Source organism: Danaus plexippus, chromosome 4, assembly GCF_018135715.1.
Source record: "Danaus plexippus chromosome 4, MEX_DaPlex, whole genome shotgun sequence".
In the NCBI taxonomy this organism is placed as follows: Eukaryota; Metazoa; Arthropoda; class Insecta; order Lepidoptera; family Nymphalidae; genus Danaus; species Danaus plexippus.
This window is the reverse complement of record NC_083538.1, coordinates 8,444,414-8,465,683: the sequence shown is the minus strand read 5'-3', so window position 1 is coordinate 8,465,683 and position 21,270 is coordinate 8,444,414. Positions and strand designations below refer to the sequence as shown.

General features: G+C 34.1%; 1 protein-coding gene across 1 annotated transcript in view; it reads left to right on the top strand.

The window, feature by feature from the left end:
• The window catches only part of LOC116768623 (muscle-specific protein 300 kDa), a 91,140-nt gene that overhangs the window by 62,715 nt on the left and 7,155 nt on the right, over nt 1–21,270 (top strand). The window contains 7 exon segments of the mRNA XM_061524065.1: nt 1,056–1,166; nt 2,945–3,127; nt 3,220–13,446; nt 13,540–13,740; nt 13,947–14,125; nt 14,335–14,461; nt 20,669–20,893. Coding sequence (XP_061380049.1) covers nt 1,056–1,166; nt 2,945–3,127; nt 3,220–13,446; nt 13,540–13,740; nt 13,947–14,125; nt 14,335–14,461; nt 20,669–20,893 — 11,253 coding nt within the window.

Below are 21,270 nucleotides of genomic sequence, written 5' to 3'. Positions count from 1 at the left end.
TTATCTAGTCATGTCTAGTCAAAGCTATAATTTATTACTAACGAAAGTGTTGTTTTAAAATAAACGCAATAAAATATGATTGAATCCTTGTTTCATTTAAAACAATCGGAAATTATTTGTTTACCCTTTCTAAGACGGAGAAATTAGTCACAAATATTGTCAGAATTGTTTCTACAAGACGATCGTTGATATTGATGCTTTTACTATTTTAGATGCTTACTTTGGGCTTAAAATTGTGTTTAAAGGATAAAGTAATTAAAGTAATCTCTCACATGTTTTGAGCATTTCAAAGAACACCAATCTCGTAATTGGAATCTAAAAGAAATTTTGATGTATAGCTGGAGACTCGTACTTGTAGCCTTCTCTAATTTCAATTAGGAAATGAAACAAAAGGTATTAATTGTTTGTTTTACGAGTTTATTTATTATAATGTTGTACTTCTAAATGATTTGAAAGTTGTAGTGTAGTGATTTGTTGTTTTGTTTCTTGTTTTGATTTTTTTACTACACTGTTCCGAGCAAGCCATGCACTCTTCAACTTGTTATGTATAATAATAATAAGATGTTTACTTGTAGATATTATTATTTAAAAAAAAATAGTAATTAATTTTATTGAATGCGGAATAGGAATGTCAAAGTGTTATTTGTGAGTTTTAAGCCTGAACTTCGAAGTAACATTTCACGAATACTAAAAACATGAAAAGCATGTCATGCCAAGATTTGATGTTAAGAAATGATTTTTTTTGTCTCTTTTTGTTGTTGTTGTCTCTGTGTTGCTAACAAAATATCGATATTAGGAAAACAAAGAAAGTATTTTCTATAAGTTCCTAATATCGGTATTCACTGAATAAGTATGCTGTTCGGTGTTCACCTTTTACCCAAAGCTTGCTAATATATCACGAAAATAGATTATTAAATCATATACAGTTTGTTATTGACCATTGTGAAAGTATTATCTGACCGATAGGTTGGTAATCAATCGATCAATGTATAATCTATTTTCGTACCACTGTAACAGTAGTACCTCGTGTGGCTAATACAGAGGTGTGTTCTCAGGATGACTTGTCTAACGATATTGAAACGCTGCTAGAGGAAGTTAAAATAGTACAATCGAATCTCTCCGACCTTCCGGACGGAAGCCTCGACGCTATGGAGGAAGGCCTTCGGGTAAGTCACTGTGAATAATATTCATACATGTCACCATTCCCCATTATCTCAATACGATGTATTAACTAATATGTTAGTTGTCACCGGTAGTTAGATATCAACCGTCCACTTGTGGCATGTAGCAAACATAAAATCTTCTATTCTATTGAGACAATGTTTCTGTAGCTTTTCGGGGGACTAATTTGAATGTAGGGCGCGCTTGAGGAGCGAACCGTTCGCAATCCGGTATAGTCGGACTATTCTCGGATGTGCTATTTGGGTCCCGAATAGCATATGATATATTTATTTAGTTTCTTATGCAACGCTTTAGACATTTCAATGAAATTTCTATAACTTTCGCAGATCTTAATATTATTCTTCTTTGTTGAAGCCTCAATTTAAACAAAACTAGAATCCCTGATTGTCGTCACTTCCTAAGAATAGTCATTATTTCCTCAATAAACTGTTTGAATCTGTATCATAATTAAAAACCAAATAATATAACAAAAAATTTTTTTTTAATAACTATACTTAGATGGTAGATGTTTGCCGTATATCTCCTCTTGTTTATATTTAGCCATGAACCGAGTCACGTTGTGTGAGATATATTTTAACATAAAAGTGACATTGTCACCCATAGATGCATTTTGCTCATGAAATGATGTCATCGCACGTATTACATGAGCGATAAATATATTTATGTGTTGTTTGGCAACACTCAGTAGGGCACTGGATCCCGATACATCTAGCCTTCTCTTCGATTAATTATTAGAAACGAAAAACGACCGAATAAAACACGAAAATACTAATAAGTAACTGGATGTGAAGGTGGTTCCAAAGTGATATCTCTGTGGTAGTTTTTTATAATAGCTACTGTGAGTAATTAAATCTATTTTAGAAACTCTCCTCCTGCAAAACAAAGCCTTTCCAATTTTTAGATCATAGCCACGGTTTGATTCGTCCTCTTGAAATACAAAGTAGATTTCGTTTAAGTACCAGTTTTATTTAATGGGATTTTTAAAATACAGGCCGTAAAAATACGATAACAATAAAAGGCATCTGTAAAACGTTAACGCTCAGATATAAAATTTTAAAGTCATTTTAACACGAACATAAAAATAAAAAATATATAAACTATAATTTATAGAACATTTATTGATAAAACAAATTGTCAATCAAATGATGTTTAAAATTTTATAAATTATTTAATATAAAAAATAAATTAACATTCTTAAACCATCAGTTTTAGGTATGACGTCATATCCTCGTTCAGGTTTTATTCCCTCTCAACAATATGTTTATGTGAGCTGCAATTAGTATTACAGTATGACCTCATGGATATGGCAATGAAGTTTTTGATCATCGATAAATTTAGCTGATTTGTTCACTTTTATGACAATTTAAATATTATCTTTCTTCAAGAATAATGTGTAATTTGCAAATATACATTATGAACTTTTTATTCGATGTCTTGTTTGTTTAAAGCCGGAGTAAGAAAAATTGTGATCACATGGTTTCGAACCATAATTGTTGTTATTAATAGATAGTAGAAAAAAGAATTGCTTTAAAGAATCTCAACAATATTTTCTTTTAAAATTAAAATACTATTTACAGTTTCAAAAAAGCTATTTTTTTTTATTTATTTTTTTTAATTGAATTGTTTATTTTCAGGGCACGATATAATAGTTGTGACCAAAAAGATGTTTGAAAGATTTAAATAATGCCTTTTGATAAATTGTCTCGATCCGAAATGATGTATTTTTAATTTAGTGACCAAGTAATCGTATTTGCTATTCCAGGAGGGAATATCAATACTAGAAAAGTGTGACGAGGCAGCTGTTTTGTTAGAGCAAAAAATCATGGAGTTCCGAGAGGAACCTGAGGTGAAGGCGTTGCTCCGAGAGCTGGTTTCAATAAGGGGACGGATTGCAAAGCTTTTAGTGCAAGCGCGCCAAGGATTAAACACCATCCAGGTAAGAAAGGTAACTTTGTAGATGTTTTTAACTGCTTTAATTAAGAGTTTATTTTTGACTAAACTAGTATAACGTTACTATGGATGTTTTAATGGTTTCAGGACGCTAAAGTTCAAGTAGCGAAGCAAACCAAAGAATTGGAAGAACAAAAGGAAAAAGTAGCAAGACTAGACCGCTGGCTTGAAAATATTAATGAGGAACTTAAGGAATCCACCCAACAAGCCGATGTATTAACTGATGAAGATATTGTTAGGTATATTGAAATTTACGAGAGATATATTAGAGAATACGAAGAATACGAAGTTTTGTTGAAATCTGTGATAGTGGTAATTTATGATGATTCTAGTCACTTAAAAGTGAAATTAGACGTAACGAGGAAATCTCTTGAAACAACAAAAGATCTAGTCATTAAAGAAATTGAACGGTTAAGACAATTGCTGATACAAATCAGAACTGCGCCTGAAGTAGCCGAAGATGATATATCCCAGACAGATAGAACTATTGACTCTACGTCCATGCCGGAAGAAATTGTGTCACCTCGGGAAATGAATTACGTTCCGGAGAGAGTAGTAGTGGAAATGAGTATTCCAGAAAATAAAGAATTTGATGGCAACGATAAACAAAAAACCGGCACTATCATTGAAGACATCCCAGCACAGAATGTAAAATCAAAAACAATATCGAAAGAAACAAGTGAGCTCAGACAACCGAAGACACACATTCAAGAACTGCTTATACAAGGGGAATCAAAACCTAGTGCGACAATTGAAACACAAACGGGTAAAAGTCTTCAGTCTGAAACACCATATCTTGTCGATAAATCTGTTTCCTGTGCTCCAGAGAAAAAACTTACACATGACGTGTCTATAACGTGCATACCACAGGCAGAGGTGGAAGTACAAACTAGTGAACCCAAGGATCTTGAAGAAATTCTAGAAAATATACAAGTTAAACAAACAACATCCGATGGGCACGAAACTATTGAAATTGCTAGCCGTCCTGTTACAAGGGAACAAAAAATGGATGAGCAGTCATTATTTGTTGATGCTCATTATCAAGACGATAAAGAACACAAAGATTCTCATCTCAACATAGTTCACAGCTTGCCACAATCCTTTGAAACAGTTATGGTAGAACCTGATGAAACCACGACTGAAGTTATTGTTGACGCTGATGGAACAAAACGAATAATCGTTAAAAAAGTTAGAAAAACTCTCGTCACAAGACAACAAATAATACAGGGTCATCAACAGGAATCTCATTTACTATCGGCTGAAAATATACCACAACACTCTTTCTCACAGTTGACACTTGAAGAAGAAGTTGGTTCAAAGTCTTTCCTACGGGATGATGGTGGCCAAAGACATATGGAATACCAATTATATGATGGAAAAGTTATATCGGGATTACCTGGCAGTGAAGTAACAATCGAAGAAGTGACATCTCGACCTGATTTGGCTATCACAATGGATCAAGGTATAAGACCCGAAGAAATACTTCAACTTGCAGAAGGAGAAATACAACCACAGATAAAGACTTCTTCTAGTGTTACAGCTGTAGTTCAACAAATTACAAAACGAATTGTTAAAACTAGACGCAGAGTTATTCGACGTGTTGTTATTATCGACGGAAAAGAACATGTTACAGAAGAAATAGTTGACGAACCAGATAACGTGGAAATTTTTGAAGAAAAGATTCCTAGAGTTTCTATTAATGTTAAGGAAAGTGAAACAAGTCATGTATTTACTGTTGACCCGGATGACAAACATCAACCAGAAAAATCTCCAAAGTCGAATGAAGATAGTGAGCATCTCCCGTATGAAAGAAAATCTGAAAAACATGAGTCTCCCTTTAGAGAAAGTTCAGAAGATAATATATTTTCCCAAGGAGACCCAACCTTAGAAACTAGAACAACTAGCAACATTAAGTATCCAGAAGGTAATGAGGATATAAAAAGACAACTAAGGGAAATTATACAAAAAGAAAGTAAAGAGTGCAATGTAGTTTTACCAGGAGAACCAAAACCTCCCAAGGAAACTTCATTTACGATACCTGAAACTGTAACACAAATAGTGAGTGCTGATGAACAAATAAGCAACATACCGAGTGACATTCAATCCACGGAAACTACATCTTCGGCTACAATAATCCAACAGATTATTAAAACAGTGAAGCGAAAACGGCGTATAATAAAACATATTCAAATAATAGATGGAAAAGAACACGTAACCGAAGAGATCATAGAAGAACCAGACGACGAAGAAGCTGTCGAAGGTGAACCAACAATTACTTACACACAAAATCCAGAATTTTCAACTAAGAGTATTAAGATAATAAGAAAAGTTTGTGTGAAAGATGGCAAAGAATATGTGACGGAACAGATAGTGGAGGAGCCTGAAGATGATCTTTCAGAAGCAACTAAAGTAATAAATATTGAAAAACCAGAAATTTCTGATTTTAAAACAGTTGAAGAACAAGATTTTATTAGACACACAAGACTTCCCCGAGACCAATACATTGCTGAAATTAGCAAAGAATTACTGGCTAGTGAGATAAATGACTCGCAATCTCAAATACAACATGCAAAACAAAATATTAAAGAACAATCTCAAGCGTTTATAGAAATTGAACAAATCGACAATTCGCCTCAAAATGATGAGAAGCGTGATGCTTTATCAACAGACAAGACCCCTGTTTCAGGCGAAATTAGTAAAATAAATGAACAAGTTGTTGAATATAAATCTGAGACACCGAAAACAGAAGTCATCAAATCTCAGAACACTGAAGAAAGAAGCTTAGATATTGGCCTGACGGAAGTGCTCTCATCAAATAAAGAAATGCTAGCGCAACCTGACCGAGATGATAGCAATGATAATATCGTTACAAAGATCACGAAGAAGAAAACGCGCGTAATAAGACATATTCAAATTATAGATGGGAAAGAACATATAAGTGAAGAGGTTATACAAGAACCGGATGAGGTGCATTTTGTGGAAAGTGATCCTAACGATTATCCACATGTACTTCAAGATGAGGTCGTTAAAACAAAAAATTTGAAGATTTTACGTCAAGTTCAAATAATTGACGGTAAGGAGCATGTTACAGAAAAAGTTATTGAAAGTCCTGAAACTACTGACTTTGACTATATTCAATTACATCAACCAGACGTTGTTGACGTTCCAACACAATCAATACCGACTAATGAGACTATTTTAGATAAAAAATCTGAAGGTTCAATAATAATAGAGGAACCGCTTAAAGATAGAGAAGAATCAAACCTAACCATAAATGAGGAGTTTGTTAATAAGTTAGCGCCTAAAGATATTTGTGACACGCCTAATATAATTTCATCATCCAAATCTGTTGAAGAAAAACCTGAAAGGGATCTGACGCAAAGTTTCCTAGAAAGGGAAATTGAACATTCAAATCTTTACATCATGCCAATGGAGTCAATAGAAAAAGACCACGATAGAAACGTATTACTTAAAAATCAAGCTGAAACGGCTGAAGTAAAACAAGAGAATGTAATATTTGATACTGAAGTAAGCAAGGATATGCTTCCAAAGGAGGAAATGGATGTGAAAAATCTTAATTTACCCATTGAATCCCAAGCCTCAGAGCTTTCTAATGTCGTATGTGAACAGTCTCCGACAGCTTTTGATTCAAAATCCATTGAAGATCGTGTCAGCTCTCGAGATCCTAAGCCAACAGTACAAAATATTATTTCTCCTAAAATTGATCTTCTCGAATTCGGCCGAAATAACAATGCTTCTGGAGTAATTCAAAAAGTTCCTACAAGTGATTTATTAAGTGATATCCAAATTACTGATGATAAATCTGTAAATATCGCAGTAACTGAACTTAGCAAAGAAAATTATGATACAATCATCGATAGTGCAAAACCATCGGATCCTACCCATTTAGCTAGAAGAAATAGTGAAAGTGAAAATGAACAAATACCTATTGTGCACAGTAATTTGAATTCAGAATTAAAGGATTCCACAGATATTAAAGAAAAACCTGCACATTTTGAGGATGAGATTGTTCCAGTTCTGGAAAAAGCACCAAAAAGTTATATGACTACTCATCAACAAACTATTGAAACACTTGATGAGCCTTCATCGGACTTAATAAAACATAAACTTATAAAAACTATTACTAAGACAAAAAAACGTATTATTAAACATATTCAGATTATAAATGGAAAAGAACATGTTACTGAAGAAATTATTGAAGAACCAGAAGAGGTAGAGATTGTTGAGAGTGATCCAACTTCCCATGCACATGTGCTACAAGAGCAAGGTATTAAAACCAAAACATTGAAAATAATACGTCAAGTACAAATAATAGATGGAAATGAGCACGTTATAGAACAAGTTATTGAGGATCCCGATGATGAGTATGTTCCTGCAACAACTGTTCTTGCTGATATAGAAGTTCAGTTAAAACAGTCACAATCAACAAATGTTCCGACACATATGAGTGATGTCACACAAAGGCTTCTCGAAAGAGAAATTGAACATTCAAATGTTCTGGCTGCAGAGCCTAAGGATTTAAAACAACCCAAGGAATTAAGAGCTGCAGAACCCAAAGAAAAAATATCAATAGAAGAAAAACAGACATCGGAATCGCAAGATATGATTCAACAGCAACCGCAAATCGCAACAACTGAGCTACTTGATGTGCCCATGACTACGGAAGAACAAGAAATAGCCAGGGAATTTTTGAGATCTGATGAAGTGGTCAGCGATAACCTGGACCTAAAAAATAATGCAACAAATCAAGTAGAATTAAACAAACATATTCAAGTGCTAAGTGGAGAAAAATTAATACCAACGTTTGTTGAACCAGAACTAGATACTGATAAAAGTATTGAACAAAAACTTAGTGAGGAACATATAGAAAAACATATTACAGTAAAAAATATTGAGGAACCAAGTTATGATACTGTTGTACCTGCCACTAAGGCACTTGTTACTGACTTAGAAGGCGCCGTTAATAAGGAAGCAGAAAAAACTTTTAATTTAAAACAGACATCATCTAACGAAGTAAGTAAGTTTGAAGATTCATTTATATCAAAAGAAAAAGAGTCATTGTTTTCTGAACAAAACATAAAAAATAAATCAACAGACCCAGAACTGGGCGAAGAAATACCTTCAGATCAAATAGAAGTTGATTCATTACAAGAAAATATTGGTACTGCTGAGGAAATTGTTAAAAATACTGAAAGTTCCACTGATATAGGAAAGAATATAAGCTTGTCATTAGCTGACCAGGGTAAAAAAGAGAAAAATAAATCTGGAATAATTGAAGAGTGTTACACTAGTCAATCAAAAACGGAAGTGAAACCTGCTAGTGAAGGCATTGTAATAATAGAAAGTGATGTAAATTTACAAAGCGAACAACCAAAAATTTCTTACATTCAACAGTTCGAAACTTTTAAACATGAACAAAATGATGAAAGTCCTACACCTGTCCTACAGCTTCCAAAAGATATTCAGATGCCCGCAAAGGAACAAGTTCAAAAGGGTTCTGATTTAAAACATGAGACTAATATGTTTATTCAAACAGAGAGATTGGATACGCACATGCAGGCTTTGGTTGGCAGTAGTTCGTCGTCTGAAATCAATAACAAAACGTCTAAAAAAGATATGCCTGAAAAAAATAATAAATGTGATTTTGGCAGCGAAACGGAAAATATCTCACAGACCGTTGATATAGCTATGTCACTTGTGAAAACAGATGATAAGCAGGAAACCGAGCCGAAAATTGAAATGGAACTTAAAATAGAAAACTTTGAAAAGACTTTGCCTTGTGTAGTAAAAAAAGATATAAATATTGATTTGCCAACTCGAATCCATATTACTGAAGAAAAACAAGAAAATCTACAAGAGAATCTCAAGGATATTAAAGAGAAATCAGATAAATCCAAAAAGGACCATAAAAAACGAAGTAAAAAGAAACAAAAACATCCCGAAGAAGAAGCAAGTAAGGTTTTGGATCCAGAACCATTTTCTGAAACGGAAAAAAGTATAGCGGATACTGAGAGTTCATCACTGGAACATTACGTGCAACTGTCGTCCCCTACGCTTGTAGAATCACCCAAGCCTTCCGACTCTTTACTAGAAATGCCTAAAGAAAGTGAATATCCAGAAGAGAACATTTCAGTGTCGATGGTATCAGACCACAATACAGAAAAAGGTTACGAGCCTGAAGATGTGTCTGTAAGTCAGGAAGATAAAAAAATGGATAAACAAAAGAAACATAAGAAACGTAAAGCTTACGCAGTAAGTGAATCTACTACTTATCCACATCAAACCTCAACTGGAGATGAAACTGCAATATCAACACCTGTCGAAATGAATGAGCCAATTCAACAAAGGGTAATAAAGTCGAAAAAGGGAAAGAAAAAGATCTCCACCGAAGATAAACAAAAGGAAGTAAAGTCAGAACCAGTTATCACACCAATCAGTCCAAAGGTTGGAAGCGAAATAGTTACTTCTTCACCTCGGGATGAATCATATCACACATTAAGTGAAACACCAGAAGTCAACACTGTAAAAATTTTAGAAGAATGCGTAGGAAGCAGCCCTGAGATTGTTAAACGTGAAATAAGTACCACGGTCACTTACCCAGTTAACGTCGTTGAAGAAATTGCTACCACAGAATATTCTATGCAAACTTCACCAGAAATTTTGGATTGTGAAATAGAAGAAAAGGTTGATATTTCAAAAGTGGAAAAGACAGATTTTGAGTTGCAAACCTCTCCAACTCCTGTAAGTGAAATGTTGGTACAAACTGTACCAATAGAGGACAAAGAAGCCCATACGCAAACTTTGGACAATATTACCATTGTAGAAAAAATTGAAGTATCAGATAATCAAATTCAAACAAGTAGATCGGACACACCGGAAGAAATTGTTAAAATAGAAATGACTACTCAAGTTGTACCAAGAGACATAGGCTCTTCTGACAATAAATTTTCACAAACATCTTCTCCTGTGGTTGAACAAGAAATAAAATTCAAAGAAACTGATAATAGAGATGTGCAAACTTCTCCTGAACCACAGGTCCAAAAAGACGAAAAGAGTACTGAAATCGTTATTGAAACATTAGATAGTGACATACAAACTATTAAACTCGACAATGTAGACCAAGAAACATCAACTTCTCCCACTGAACTTAGGAATGTAAACGAAATTAGTATCCAGACACCAGCAGTATCAGTTGTACATAGCTCCACGCAATCAGAGCTGCAGAAACCTGAAATAGGTGAAGGAAACATAGGAGATATCTTAGATACAAAAGATAAAATTACTACAATTGATACCAGCCAACAAACTTCACCTCGTAAAGATGATGAACAAAAACAATTCGATAATATGACTAAACAAAAAGTTGAACGAATTGACAGTACACAGCAAACTTCTCCTCGTGATGACTTTAGCGCACCAAAACCTTATTCAACAGTACAAGATATCAGGGAGTTTGTTTCCGTAAATGTATCGCAACAAACAACACCAAGAGATACTTTCGAAACTCAGCTTCCGATCAAGGAAACGATAGTCAAAGATAATATTACAGTTGATAATACACAACAAACATCTCCAAGGTTCTATTCAGAAGATTCTATATCAACATCCACAGATGAGCCTTATGAAGTCCACTTAAGGGCTCAAATATCTGTTCCACAAATAGCTGATGATTTCTTAGAAAACGAGCGACAATCACAAATATCGTCGCAATCAATTCTTGGTGACACACAAAAACAAAAAAAGCGAAAATCTAAAAGAAAAGCTGAATCTCCCTTGCAGTCTCCTGGTAGTCTTTCAGATCCTATAAATGCTGAGCTTTCTATGTCTGTGACGCCCTCAAGCGAAGACTTATCTAGTAAAGACGTATCATCCATAGATGAAGGCATATCCCAAATAGTGAGTCCTATTCACCCTATCTTACATGAAACAAATGCAGCTTCTAAACCGACTTATTCGGATGTCGTTCAAAGATCGAAGTCAAAATCACCCTCTCCATCAAAAACGGTGATTACAAAACCACAAAAATCAGAAAAAGAAAAATTACTTGAAACATTAGAAAAAAGGACTCAATCTATAAACGTGTCTCAAAAATCAGATGATTCAATGACGGTCGCACTCATAGAACCATCTGTTGAAAAATCCTATGATTTGGTCGTAAATAAAGAGCTGGAAGAAGTTGTAAATGCAATGAATACCCACGACCCAAGCAAAGTTGACAAGAGCGTAATTATTGTTATTAAAACTATATCTATATGGCTAGAAGAAATTCAATATAGAATTAAAAGAGAAATTATAACTGGACAGACGTTCTCTGATGACACTGAACGTTTAAAACAATTAGAAAATTTCGTTAAAAGATTAAAAGAAACTATTTGCATAACTGAAATTAATGAAGAAACTATAACGTTGATTGAAACATTGACTCGACAAATAAGTGCCGTTAATACGCTCAGCAACCAAAGGCCATTAAGGTTAGACGAAGAAGAGAAAAAGTGGGAAAAGTTTTTATCTGAAGTGGAAAGGTTAAAACATTCAGTTGATAAAGTGAAATCTAATCTTGACGCTTTAATTATGTCAGAAGCAACCACTCAAAAGAAATTAGAAGATCTAGATGATATTGAAAACGATAATAATGACAATGTTGAAAATGTAAAGAAAACTTTCAAACTTTACAGGAGCCTCATAGAATCAAATCCTAAACTGGAATGTCCTGATGCTCTATATGTTTGTGATGATAACACCAAACAAGTGGAAAATACTATCAACACTGAAAGAGATCGCCTATTGCAACTAACGTCTTTGGCTGAAGAATATGAACAAACATTGGAGGACTTTGGACAAATTACGGATGTAGCTGAAGCATTACTTGACGGTAAAATTATTGTATCTAACTTAGATCATCTTCACGAGGAAATACAAAAACACAGAAAATTCTTTGTGAATCTTAGCCATTGCAGAGCAATTCTAGAATCTCTAGAAAATAATCTGGATAACGAAACTAGAGCAAAATATTCGGCTTTACATCATTCCCTGCACGATAGGGCAACAACGATTATAGATAGAGCTGCTGGCCGAGCCCAACAAATGACTCTTGCAGCATCGCGGTGGAGCACTCTTGACCAAGGCATGAAACAAGAGCAACAGTGGCTTATAGTAGCTCAACAAAGAATTCCAGATTTGTCAAATGTGACTTCAATTGACCACGAGCAATATATAAATCTTTACCAATCGATCAGCCTCGATGTTTCGCATCATTACGCGAAAATGTTAAGGCTAATGTCGATAACGGAAGGGCTACAGGGATTAATTATTTGTTCAGGATTAGAATGTGAGTGTTCGACAGCACTTGACACTCTATTCAGGCTCCAAGAGGACATTGATTCACGACTAACACGTCTCACTGCTTTTAAAGAAACTTGGATAACATACGACCATCTCATAGATAGAATCGAAGGCTGGATGAATTTAGCCGTTAAAGAACTAGAATACATTACTCCCGAAAATATTACAACTACCAATAACCTCAGAAGATTCTGGGAATTGAAAGCTCATCATGAAGTACACAACACATTAAAAATTGAATCAGGTATTCAATTTGAAAAAGCATTAGAAATACTACCAATTTCAGACGAAATGGTTCAACGACAATTCTTTTCGAAGATTGAGGACAAGTGGCGGGATTTATCAACAAAGATTAGCAGCATTCATTCGACAGCCATTCAAACTATATCTGATCGCGATGTACCTTCCAGTGAAAAATTAACAATACTAGAGGATGAAATGAGAGAACTAGCCGCTATGTTAGATGGTTTGAAAGGCGTAATCAAGAGTGAAGACGAGCTCAACCTTTACATTGAACGTTTACAAGTTATGACAGGACGAATAGACAGAATACAGAACGAACTCGGCAGATTGAGCTTGTTGCCAACAGCTGATAGCGAAAGTCTCAGTGCACTACTGAATCAATCCAGCCTATTGGACGATCAGATATCAGAAGAATTGGAGCGGAGTCTACTACTTAAAGAAAAACTTGTACAAGTTCAAGCCGGTATCGCTCGCTGCCAAAAAGGTCAAAGAAGGGCTCAGCAAATTTTAGAAGAGTGCGAATCCGCCGAGCGACTCGAGAGCGATGTGGTGGAAAGAGCCTCGCAGACCTGCGATAAACTTATAGAAGATCTATCGACACAATGGCGGGATATCCTCGCGCTGAGGCAGGCTCTCCACACCTTGCCAACGAGTTTACGCGTCTGTATGTCACCACTAAGTGTAGAAAGGGACATTTCTGCTTTGCAGGTAAACTTAATCTTTTATATTCAAATTGATTCAACTTGATATGTGATTGATTACTAAGTGAATAAAATAATCCGATTTATTAATATTTCTTAGGAAAGCCATTCGTCCCTCGAGTCAGCATGTAACGACCTGAGCGCGCGGCTGCGTGCCCGTGTAGCGCTGTGGCGGCGGTTCGAGCGGCAGCTGGAATTATTGCAGGGTGCCGTTCGAGAGGCCGACTACATGGTAGAGCTGCTCACCGTACAGGGACAAGTCGACTATGACCGATTGCTCAAGGCCACAGAGAAACTTGAGGTAGGTCTCAGGAGAACACTCACAAAACATTTTATAAAATAAAAGTCATCTTTAATCGTTCAATACTTTGTCTTCTAGCCATCCTATATTAATTTTTTTTTAAATTCAAATTATACTATTCTTTATCTCTAAAAAGAACGTAAAGTCATACTTTTATTACACTTGTGCTATAACTACTACTACTATTAATTTACAATCTCTGTTAGACATTAAGCGACTCCCTCTCCCAACGTAACGGCGAGCTGGTGGGCGCTCTGCTCGAGGCGGCTCGTCCTCTTCAAGCCGGCGTCGAAGATTCGGTCGCCGCACGACTCACCAAAGACATAGACGACGCCACCGCCGCCTACCATGCCACATGCGCCAACCTCACGCAGCTCTGTGAAAAGTTAGTTGCTTTACAATTATATACACTGTTCGTAGTTAAGAAGTAATGTACATAAATGGCTCTTTCCGTTAGAGTTCGTCGACTCTATACCAAAGAGTATTGTGACTATGACGATACTTACAGACCTTTAGTAAAAATGCTATTTTTTATTAAAAATAGTATAAATTATAGTAACGATTAAACATGTCATGTGATTATATCCACTTTAGGTACAACAAGGCGGTAGACCTATGGCGTCGTTACCGCAACGCCGCAGCAGGCGTGCGTGCGGTGGCCGAGAGACAAGAAGCGGCGCTGCACGCTCTCAGACCACACGACGCTCCCGCCGCGCACAGGGTACGTACGAAACAAACACAGACACATAGTTTGACAGACGAAATAAAAATAACAGCTCAAGTGGAAATGTTCACTATCAAATCTGAGAGGTTTTCTGTAACTTTATTCTAAAGTAGCTAATGGCTTTCACAGCAGTTCTTAACATTTATAAATATAATGATTATTACCATAAGTATCGTGGGATAACAATCAAATTAATTACAAAGGAACTCTAACAACTTTGAGTAGAATGTTCATTCATCTTATTCTCATCTGTCCTGTTCTATCTTTTTTGTCTTTAATCGTCCACGCAAGCATCGTATTGTAAGGTTGACGATGTCTGTCTCCTTCAAACGGTTACACCAATTACGTTGCGATTTTTTTTTTTTTGAAAGACAACATTCTTGCGGGGGGTTGGTTATTATCAGTCCGGCTGTGTAGGACTATTTGCTATTTTCCAAAATGAAGTGGGTTTAAAGTTAATTTAAGTAATGAAAAGGATATCCCTGCTACTTACCAACGTCAAATCTAGATCTGTAGATTGTGAAAGAACAAATAAGCATGCAGGGTACAGAAATACGGAACCAACTTTGATAAAGTTCGTTGAGACTCGAGCCTTGGATCGATTATATATGTAGCAACGCAAAATCAAAACCATATTAAAAATATTATAATGTCCCATGTGTATTCAGTGATTGACATCTCTGTTCGGAAATCAGACGATACGCGAATGCAAATGAATTATTAGGTGCGGTCCAGACAAATAAAATTTGGTAATCCATTGTGTGGTTTTAAGTTCTAACACTAGTTACAGCTCCAAGATTTAGCTCGTATTAAAATAATATATCCTGACCAGAAAGTATTTTAATTTTCTTATAAACGTAAGTTACAACCACGATTCAATTACGTATAAATATATATATAAAACTTATACATACTAAATAAATAAACATAATATAAAATTTTCAGTTTAATATTAATTTCGCTAATAGAATATAGACTAGAAAAAAAAATTGTAGGTACCCGTATTACGTACAACTGTTATAAAGGTAGTAACATATAGCAATAGCGGTCGTAAGTTCCCACGACTCTTGTGTTTACTAAACTCGAAGGTTGTATTAAATGTATACCTTTATAACATGTGGCCGGTCAAAGTTCGCCGGTTGTTTAGAAATATGAATGTACTTTCAAATCTAATAGTAAAGACATCCTTATTACATAATACTCATTATGTATATATATTTTAGACTACCTGGTATTAATTATAAATTAGTTGAAGTAAATTTCTTTTATAATTTCCTACCGGAATAAAATTACAGACTTAAATTAAATAAAAGTCTTCACAGAATTCTAAGAGCGATTTAATCTCTAATTACTCAGTCCAGACCTGAAATACAACGGTACATAATCCCGCCTATTGCAAAAACACAAAATTGTTTCCGCTTCAGCTCATAGGGACTGAAACATGAGAGTAGATATTACCTTATGTTATTTCAGCTTTGACTCATTAATTAAAAATTAAGCATACGTTTATATTTGCACAATTGATATAAAACTGTTATCACTTTCGAAAACGGCGAAAACGAAGACAATAACATTAGTTAATGATAACAGTGTGATAAGTATTAACCAACCGGCGAACGACAAACACTACGAGTGGCGCCTCCTGCGGCAGTAACTCCGTAGACGTCAGAGGGAAAGGACGTCTCAACGAGTGAGTGAAATAAAACGCGCGAATAAACGAACACAACGAAATAATGATCGAGTAGACGAATAATAACGAATAAATCATCCCACCAAAATAGAAGACTTTGAACCGAGACTTCAAGGTGGCAGTGACATCAGACAATGCAACCGAAATCATCAGCGTATGCATAATTCGGATTCATTACGTTAAAAATAATGTCAGGTCGAGAAATCATAGTCAATATTTAGACATTACGTTAATAAATTGACATAAAACTTCGAACCGTTGACCGACCTCGATTTCAGGACTTTGGAATGTTAAAAAGTCCTTCAATAATTAACTGGCGGCGATAATGAAATAACAGTTACTTTATCCTTGACCCAGAAGCCTTATCAGTGTTTAGTATCAAACCACTATCAGAGTTTTAGTCGGCCTCCCTCATGAATCAAGAATGTGCAAAGTTTTGAATAAAACAATTCCGCATTTGGGCCTACACGTCGAGTTCACTCTTACGTCACCGGAGGAGCAATCTGTTTTCCGCTGGAACGAAGTCAGGACGTGCGTTCACATCGATCTCTAATATTATTTTATTAAATTAATCATGCATGCGGTTATATAAAATAGTTCAGTGTAATTATTGTGACAAAATGACATACAGTTTGTGATAAAATATGTATCGGTGTCACGTGTAATCAAGATGTCACTTGAAGAGGTGAGGCAGATTTAGATCGGAAATTATTACTTATTATACAAAAATCTGATGAGCGGAGTCAGTTAGAGATGTTAGGATATCTGTGATGAATTGGTTGTCGAAATTTTATCTAATCTACATAAGTGGAGACACATCGCCAGAAATTAGGATATTCTTATTATTATACCCTCATAAAATTATTTTTAAATAGTTTTAAATTGATTTTTTTAAAATTAAACAACTTCAAAATTGAATGTCAAATTAAGTAGTAAATTTCTCGTGCTTTTTGACATTAAGTAAGCCAAAAATGTTCTTTTTTTAATTTTGATTGAATATTTTTACCCTTATAAATGTTATCTACTTGTAAATCACTATTTAATAGTAATCCATGGTGTATTTAAAGTTTTTCCTATTGTATAAAATATTGCGGTAAGATGACATCATCGCACGATGTTATAATATAGTCCTGTAGGTAATTAGTATTGTTATTAATAGTTCGATTTGAATAATAATACTTCGGTTACTTTACACGAGCTGCATAGAAGCGTCTGAATGCGAGCACGTTTTATTTATAGTAGTTTTAATCATGTTTTATTGCTTATTAAATTAAATATTTTTTTATTTACTCGATATTGTGCAGATTGAAGTCTTAAAACAAACTAAATTCCACGTAAAGTGTAAACGGTTAAGCGTTCATTACAGAAATTTCGTACATTTGTGCGTCATTAGCGTCTTGCTTCGTTTCCAAGGACACACGTAATTTAGGAAAATTAGACTGAAGAAATTTAGTACAGATGCGATTAGTTAAATGTTATTTAGAAAATAATCTAGATGTTAATGAATTGGCATAATGTAATATAAAAAGGCTTCCGTCAATATTTATTAAAAATTTAAAAAACAATTGCAAATAATAGTAAAGACAGATCTCTTGCAATACATATTTTCGGTGAAACTAACATGGTATGCATATTATATTATTTAAATAACGTTCAAATTAAATGACGATAAACATTCAACGAGCTACACTCTGACTCACACACTCTAATAAGTTGCTTAACCTCGCAATGCAATTTGAATTAGACATTACATTTAGGTACATGTAAGCAAAACATTCACAAATAACTTGATTATCGATTTAATTATATATTGAACAAATAACTAATTGAAGATTAATGTTTATAATCAGGATTTATAACTTAACTAATTATATTTTAATAGCTCGTGAATAATTCTCTAAATTGTAAAGCGAATAGTTGTTAATCAAACAGCAAGCCAAGTTTCTTGATGGCTTCCAAATGGCGCGCCCTCCGACTACAGTAAACATTCAAAGTTAACACAATCAATAGTTAGGTGTGGTTGCTTACTTGCTAACATCTTTGGTGGATTTTGTTTACGCAAATAAAACTAAATTTTATATTACACTTTGGTTGGTTGGTTGTTTTAAATATGGCTTTCATCCGTGCAAAGACGTGTACAGTAGGTATATTCTGTCAGTGTCGTGTATTAAACTTTATCGGTTAAAATGTTTCATTGAATATTGTACGTCATGTCAATATTAGTTTCTCGGTCAAATGTCAATATACTATATATAGATACTTAACTTTTTATTATCTGTCGGTATATTATATTAAATTAAAAGAAAAGGTTTAAAAGCTAACCTTTTAAATAGTGAAATATTCGGAAATTTCTATGCCATCGAATTGATATATTTTATTTTTGACAACTTTTTATGTTTACGTCAATGATCATATCAATGACAAATGTTTATGTCACAATGTCTAGTTCGACGCTATATTTTCAAAACGAATCTGTAGTTGCTAATTAATAATTATTAACTTTTAGGGAAATGTTATCTACAAATATTATTCAATTATATGAGTATTACGAATTTAAGTAGTTTTAAAATTTTAGACGTCTTTATTTATTTATAATCTGTAAAAAAATTTAAGCAAAATGTTATAGAAGTCAACGACCCTTTACCACGTAATATATTTACCTAACAGAATCAATTTACCTTTCTTTTTTTTGAACATCATAAAACTAGTATTGGAATTGTAAATAACGTTTTATTATTTACCTATCTTAGTTTTATAAATATTTCTTGCATGTTATTAACTTGCTGTTTGCCACGGTTTTTACATCTCTACGTCACCTTTTTTTTGCGAAATTTATTCACCTTCAAAATTTACATGTAACAGTTATTGGTCAAATTGGTAGCATTTTGTGTTTAAATAAAGATAGTAAGCACTATAAATATATCTAAATATACGAATAAAACATTGTTTTTTTTTTTAATAATATTTAAATCAAACATCCACAGCTAAATCTAACGAGGTCAGTGTTTATTGTACGTAAACATGTTTCTCAAACACTTTTACTTGTAAAGTTTTTAATATCAACTAAATGAAATTAATTTAAGTCTGTTGACTTTCACATCCGTTTTAAAAAGGCGCGAGAGTTAAAATGTCCCCAAATTCCTTCCCTTTTATGTCAAACAATAAGTTGCTGGTTGGATTTATAGTCTCTGGGATGTTTATGAAGCAGCGAATCAAATCTGACTTTCACGTTGTTTTCTGCCATCGTATAGCGGCTTTACCACCATAACCGGGTATAGGCACGCGATTATGTTCCCGTGCTTATTGTTAATGTATTCTATATTATTGTTAAATATGCATTTTTAATCTTTTTAACTAATGTATAGTATTTATAAATTGATTATAATTTTTTAATGATTTCTCTTTAATGTTGCATTAGTCCAGACAGTCGATATCGAGAGCGGCCCACGCTCACTCTTGTTTACATTATGGATCTATTTTAATTGATTTCAATTATTTATCTCAATATACAAACACGTTGAGAAGAAACAGAACGTTCAAAGAAACGATAGTGGGACGCTAATCAATTTAACGTTCTTTCATGTTCGATTATTTTGAAAGCATATTCATTACAATTTGTAATACTTTCGTATTCTTTTTAATTTGTGTGTCCACGATGGATGGTTGAATGTTTTATTCGAGATATTAATAAAATTAAACCCGTTAAATCTCCATATTGGATATTTTAAGCTGCAAATGACGCATGTTGGTTAATGATTATTTTAGATGTGTGTGCTTGCGATGTTTTCGTCTGGTATCACTCAGCCTTGATACGTGAATATATTTTACAGCAAAATATAACTTTTTTACATTTTATGTGTAAGGCTATAAATAATTTTTACATGTTAAATAAAAGACTTTCCGTTAGCTGTGGGAGAATCACCTTTGTCCGGAATTAATCTGTATCTAGCAGGTGAAGATTACATAGAAACAATAGAATTATGTGGGATATTAAAAATAAATGATAATTAATGTCTGAATTAATGTTCGAGACAGAATATAACAATTAAAACGACACGCAATTTTAATGACACTAAAAGGAAGTATTATTTAATAATAATAATTAAAATAATCAGCCTATTGTATTATATTTCCTGTTCGTATTATTAGTAAAATTTTATATTTGCTCCTAAAGTATCCGCTAAAGAACAAGCCGTTGTTCATCAAAATCAATCCTTTACAATTAACTTTCATTGCAATGAACATACTCAAATACACACACAGCACTTCAATTATATATCTATGCTACTGTCTAAAACTATTGTCTTCATTCCTTCATTTGTTGTGCAAATATTCAGCAGACATTTTATAAAGTTATTGTAAACGGCCCTCGAATAATAACCCGACAGAGTTAATAAGTTGTATTTACTTGGTTATAAAATATAAAAAAAAGTTGGAAATAATTCAATATTATATGGAATTTATATGTTTATTATTTTTTAGAATTAATTACAATGATTTTTTTACCTTTATAGGCATGTCTCGAACAAGAGGCCCGAGTTGCAGAATTACGCTCGTTGGCTGCTCGAGTTGCAGCTGAGACTGGCTCTAGAGCACTCCAGGCTGATGCAGACGCGCTAGCCAGGAGGTTGCAATTAGTCGCCGGTGCTGTTCAAGCTCTGGCCGACCTGGGAGAAGCCAGACAGCTGGCTCGAGCTAAGGCACAACAGGCTAAGGAAATGTTTTGCGATATGAAACAGGTATATAAACTACATTGTTAAAATTAAAGTCGATGCTTGAATTAGCAACGACCATTCGAGAGTTTCATGCTGTTAATATTTTCATTAACTAACTGATGAAAATCATATATATTTGTTTAATTAAATTAAAAGCTATGTCATCGTTAAAACGTGCTATAAAAATGAATATAAAGCATAACGGTGTATGTAACTGTATTATGGCACCAAGTCACGCGTTCTCCCAAATGGGATTGCCTTGTGAACGGGATATAACTTGCCGTTTTAGGCCAATGAATGAATATTATATACAATGTATTGAGTTACGTCATGCTTTGAGATTATAAGCAGTTTATATTCGGACTTGCGTGGTTGGTCATAGCCTAAAATTAAATATCTGT